This window comes from Solanum tuberosum, unplaced genomic scaffold (genome assembly GCF_000226075.1).
Source record: "Solanum tuberosum cultivar DM 1-3 516 R44 unplaced genomic scaffold, SolTub_3.0 scf00021, whole genome shotgun sequence".
Taxonomy (NCBI): domain Eukaryota; kingdom Viridiplantae; phylum Streptophyta; class Magnoliopsida; order Solanales; family Solanaceae; genus Solanum; species Solanum tuberosum.
Window position 1 is genome coordinate 260,526 of NW_006238947.1, and position 6,141 is coordinate 266,666.

Here is a 6,141-nt window from a genome sequence, read left to right on the forward strand (position 1 = left end):
AAAAGGCTAAAATTGCAATCAACTATATGGCTATAATTGAAATGACAATTGAATTAGAATGGCTAGAATTGCAAGGGATTAGAGTAAGATAGGCTAAGTTTTAAATGATTTGGATGAAAATCAAAGAAATGCTATTCAATTAAAGTACTACATATTTTAAAATATTTCCATATATTATACACATCTAATTTCTTAAAACATTTAAATAGGTAATTATTTTCCGAGTTGAACTATCGATAAATATAAAAATAAAATAATTTAATTAATAGATACAATAATTTTTTATAAATCAAGCTTATTAAAATACAATTTTTTTTTTATTTTTTTTTGACAAAATCGACTAAAATTTTAAACTCGACATATTTTTAAAAATACGTATTTAATCCAAATAGCATTTCCAAAATTGCCAAAGGTCAGTCAAAATTGGGTGTCAACAACCTCACTGCATCCATCTTAGGAGAATACATCCATAAAATTATGTCAAAACTTTTGCAAAACTTTATTTTCAATTGCACAAGTCATGCTTTATATTTTATAATTTTATTATCGCACAATAATTCATTCATTTGTATCCCAGTGACATTATATCTTGGTATATGGATAAAATAAGTCCAAAACATCACTTTTTCAAGTGAATAAAAAAATATACTTGAATTGTATTTTCTTTGGCCAATCACTTATCTGTCAACTTTCGACATATTTAATATCAAGATCCTCATCGCCATTTATAATTTTAAGCGCTATATTATATTAAAGATATCGTCGATGGTTTATTTGATATCGATTCTAATTAGACATAACTTATCAAATTTTCTTTATTTTTCATCATTTTCAGGTACTTGAACCTTTGCCAAGGTTTTATGAAGTGTTATGTCATGGTGCTATTTCTAAAGCACTTGCCTCATTATTATGACCATCTTGATCATTTGCTCCTCTTCTTTTTCTTCTTTCAGATATTTTATCTTTCGAATCGATTTATCTATTACGCTTCAGGCATACCATAAATTATGTCCTTCAAAGATTTTTCTTTGGAGCATTTATAACTGGATTATAACATAGGGTCAGTGAATGTGACTGACAATTGATTTAAATTATTTTTTCAACGAGGATCATATCAATACCAATAATAATTCATTATGTATAAATTATTTTCCAGTTGCTTATCATTCCTCCCCCTAATGTTAGAGAATCTAACATTCGCCCAACCTTATTTGGGGACTCATCTTCGTGCATTGTGCAATGGTGGAGCAATGAAATTATATATCGCATATTTAAATTTTTAGATAAGAATTATTTGGTTCCTGACCCTGAATCAATTGTGATAGGGGAACCTTGTTGGCTTAATACGTACAAGTGTTGCTACACTTTAAATAACACATCTTATACCAAATTCCTTTGGGGAGTTTTGTTCTCATAACCAATGGTTTAGTTATAATTGAAGGCATATAATTTCTGCTTAAACCACTTGGATATTAACCAGCATCATCACTATAATTTTATAATTTGAAATGTGCTCTTGATTTAAATTCGAGCAAACAACCTCTGCAAAAATTAAATTGCAAGTTGATGATAAAGTGCATGTGACCATAACATACATGCATCTATCTAATAGTAAATGGTTCACATGACAGGTGAACAGGCCCATATTCACCTTTTTATATATTTCAAAATTTTGGGAGATACAATCTCAACCTTAGCTGGTACAGTGATAATTTTATCATGAGAATAAACAACGCAAGAGAATTCTTGAAGAATTTATTATTTCTTCAATATACATAACCACATGAATTCTCATTTATTTTCGTATCGTATTTGAACCGGGTGGTCGTCAACCGATCATGCCAACTGATATTTATTTCAATAAACTTCTAGTTTATTTTGCATGTGATTCCATCATCATACTCATATTTAGTTACCACAAAAAACATGAAAAAATGGGTAATCTTTCACATAAATATTTATAACCCACTTTGATTATAGTAATATGAAGATCGTAAATCATTCCATAATTTATAGTCTCAATATTATTATTTTTTACTATTTCTTTGAAACTTAAAAAGTTTCATTTAAGACTTACTACAATTTCAATAGCATGAGCAATTTTATTTCTTTGAGTAGTAACACAATAGCTCACCAAAGCTCACAATTGACATTTGATACTACCACATATTTCATAACATTGTTTTTGTGGTGAACATCTCTTTCAAGGAGAAATCTATATCATTATTGTCATGGTCAAAATCATTACAAGCAAAACTTGTTTCTTGATTTACTTTTGTCATTAGTATCTCCTCCCTTTTGTTTAATATTTGGCAAAATATATTTGACGTACAGAGATACATATTCAATGACAATTTTTTGTGGTCAAGAATTATTCCTTCTTTTGTCATTTTGATAGTTCATAATAAAATGTATCACACTATTTGTGATGTACTAAAAGTACTTGACCAATGACCACTTGTACCAACATAAAATTTCTTTATTTCTCTCTAACCTCTCATAGAGGTGAGTTGTGATATTTATTAAATCATACATGAGTATGTCCTTATTTATAATTTTCATCATTTCTTGACACATTCATTTTCAAGAATGGTCCACTTTTCATGATACTTGCCACAAGTCACATTCTCTTCAAGGAATTGACCATAATCATATATACATGCTTCATAATTATTCCTTTCATTAGAAGTTCATTGTCATGCTTTGAAATTTATTATATTCATATGACATACCTCGACATCACCTTTGGAAGTCAAGTGTATCACCACTTTTTCATCCTTTTCTTTGATGGAGGATTTATAAACTTATCAAATTATTAGGTCTCATATCAAACATGTTTCTAATGACCTTTCATACCATTTTGATGACATTCATATTTTGAAGGACTATTTGGAAAAATTACAGTGTTCTTCATTTTTACCACAATGATGATTATTATTAATTTGTCTTTTGTTACACCCACATTCATTATACAGTCTCATAGTCATCTTTTAGACTTATCATGTACTGCTACCACATTCATTTTTGAGAATGGAGCAAAATCATGTGTTTCATAATTTTCATCAAGAGCACATTAGTTTGCTCAGTCATCATTATGTCATCACTATGGTGCATTAGGACTTAAATCCAACATCTTACCTTCTTGATTCGATGAAACTTGAATTCATCATTTTACCCTTAACCAATGAGGTAATAAGTCAAGGTGTAACATGATTCACTCATAAACATTTAAAAGAATATTATGTTCACTTATAGAAACAAAATAAATTTGCTCTTTTATACTTCAATTCTCTTCTCTTTTGAAACAAAATTGTTAGAATTACATAAATCAAAGTTTAAAAATTGTTAAAGTCAAACAAATTAATGTATTCAATCTCTTTATATAACACATGTAATACAGTAAGTTGTTAATATATAAAACATTCAATGTAAAAGTTGAAACAAAGGCTTAAAATAATTTCTTCATATTCTAGTAGAAATAATACTAAGATAAATTATTTTCAAGTTATATATAGTCCCTCCCTTTTTTTTTCGCAGTAGTACAATTCCTTTACAAGGAGGGAGTAGAGTTGTTTTAATAATTGCAACTTTCCTTCAGTAACCCACATCACCTTTATAAGGAAAAATAATATAGGATTTTCAAAACGGAGAATATGCAATTAGATCTCAACAAGACATAAGAATTGAACAATAATATCATTCTTTTTGTAAATTAAGAAGTCTTTCCATCAATTTATTGATAAGTATGTGATTTAATATGAATCTTATGTAAGGCATCTATTAATTGCCTGCAATATAAATATATTGATGATAAAAATCAAATCCTTTCTTTGGTTCTAAAGAAAGTAATTACTTCATAGCAAAATCAAATTTAAACTTAACTTACCTTGACTCTCATATTACAATTTTTTTTTTGTATAAATAAATATATAAAAGCCACGATAAATTATCCATGGTGGAAAATTGCAATATCAAGATCTTCAAGAATCATACTCTATTATCACGAGAACAAGAAACAATCCAACAACTTGATTTAATTCTTAAAACTCATAGTATCTATTATTGGCCTTTTTAACTTCAAGAATAATGTTAAAGAACTTACTAGTAATGATTCAATTAGTCCAATAATTTAATCTCACCTAAAAAAATAGCCGATTAGAAGTAACTATAGATTCAACAAAAAAAGATCAAAAACAAATGAATTTTAGGAAAGAATAGAAGAGAATGGAATCAATATGAGATTATATCAAGCATATTACTTTTAATCACCCAAATCAATAAATATATAAACTACTCAATAATGATATTTTATTTTTTTTCTTAGTGAAGAAATTAAATTAAAAAAAACCTTTGGAGTAAGAGATCAACATGCGATTAGAACTTCGTAATAAAGACAAAATATTAAAATCATAAGAAAGATGAGAAGTATGCGTAGTAATTTCTTTCACTTACTCTTGCCCTTTTTTTTTTTACAAGAATAGGGATATATATAGTTGTATTACTTGTGCCCAAAGTGTAATACATGGATATCATCTTGCCATGTATATACTTTGGGAACCAAATATATCAAATGGCTAATTAGTATACACCACATGACATTTTATGTGTGTATTAATCTTACACCACTAAACATATTAATGTGAGCATCCAATTTACAGCAGAAACACTTCTTTCCACACTCTTTCCATCTGTTACTAACATCAAACTTACAAGTTATAGTGACCTCGTTTCAATTTATTTATGGTACTATTTTTTCTAGTCTACTTAAAGAAGTAATATTTTTTTTTTGGCATTTTCTTAATTTTAATTTTTGATATATCATAGTTAAAATGATAAGATTCAAATCTTAGAGTAAATTTCATGACAAACAAATATTTAAAAATAAATCTTTAGAATATATGATCAAACACTAGTTTAAACTCGTATTTAATTAGACTCAAGAACTTAACATATCCAATACTTGAAATTTGAATCAAACAATTAGAGAGAAAAAGATAAAATAAAATGAATATTTGCTTCTTAACAAAGTAGTAATATACACTTTGATTTTTCACATAAGAACACATAAATTGTAAGGTCCCTTTTGGGTTATCCTTTACACTTTACTTTCACCAAACTAAAAAAAAAAAAAAAAAACTAACACACCTTTTTTCACACATTTTCCATTTTTCTTTAAATTAAAAATACCCACTTTATATTTTTGACCTTTTTTCAAAATAATATGTAATTTATCTGTTTACAGCACGAGTAGAAATCCAGTGACACCTCGCCGTCGGTGATCCACCGGAAACCATTGATCTCTTACCGGCGGCGACTGATGAAGAAGAAGCTGACGACGAATTCATCGAAAACTCATTATCCGGTGACCCGAATAACTGTATATCGGAATTCTCAAACCGACCCGACCCGCCTGGAAGTCTCATGTAAGAACCCAATAACGGCGAATCATTATTCATCCATCTTGGTGAACCAGTAGCAATTTGGCCTCCATTTTTGTAATCCATTATTGCTTTGTAAACAAATGGAATTAATCCTTCCATTTTTGTAAAAAAAAAATATATTGGATTTTTTTTTGAATTTCGGTAGTTTAGTTTTATTTATTTTTGGTAATTTGGAGAATTTTGGAAGGGGAAGAGGGGTTTTTAAAAGAAGAGGAGGATGGCGTGGCGTAGTGGTTAGAGTCCAGCTGTCAATTCTTAGTCAAGCTGACAATCAAGCACGATTTAAAAAAAAAAAAAAAAACATGAGGCACGATTAGTATGGTAAATAAATGAACAGGTTTCGAGTTTGAGTTTCTCGGAATACGAAATCATTTTGATAGGGAGTGTTTTATCTCTAATGTGAAATTTTTTAATGTGAATTTAAATTTAATCGGACTTCAATATGGACATCGGGTGGGAAAGTAGGAAACAAAAAAAAATGTAAGGTAAATAATATGAAAAAATTAAGGTCCTATATTTATTGAGGTAATAACTTTTTTAAAAAAATTATACTAGTATTTAATAATAATTTGAGGTTTTTGTTTTTATTTATAATAGATACGCATATATATTTATTATTCGAATAGATATAGTTGGATAGAAATATTGTGTATGTGTGGACGTACTTATTAAGCGTGTGAATACAATGTATCTCAGTATA

The 6,141-nt window shown here is 28.2% G+C and overlaps 1 protein-coding gene across 1 annotated transcript; it reads right to left on the reverse strand.

The window, feature by feature from the left end:
• Positions 1 to 4,995: 4,995 nt before the first annotated feature.
• Positions 4,996 to 5,595, reverse strand: LOC102594944 (uncharacterized). Its single transcript, XM_006340937.2, has one exon. The coding sequence runs from the start codon at positions 5,538 to 5,540 to the stop codon at positions 5,229 to 5,231; it is 312 nt and encodes a 103-aa protein (XP_006340999.1). The 5' UTR covers positions 5,541 to 5,595; the 3' UTR covers positions 4,996 to 5,228.
• Between the last annotated feature and the right edge of the window lie 546 nt (positions 5,596 to 6,141).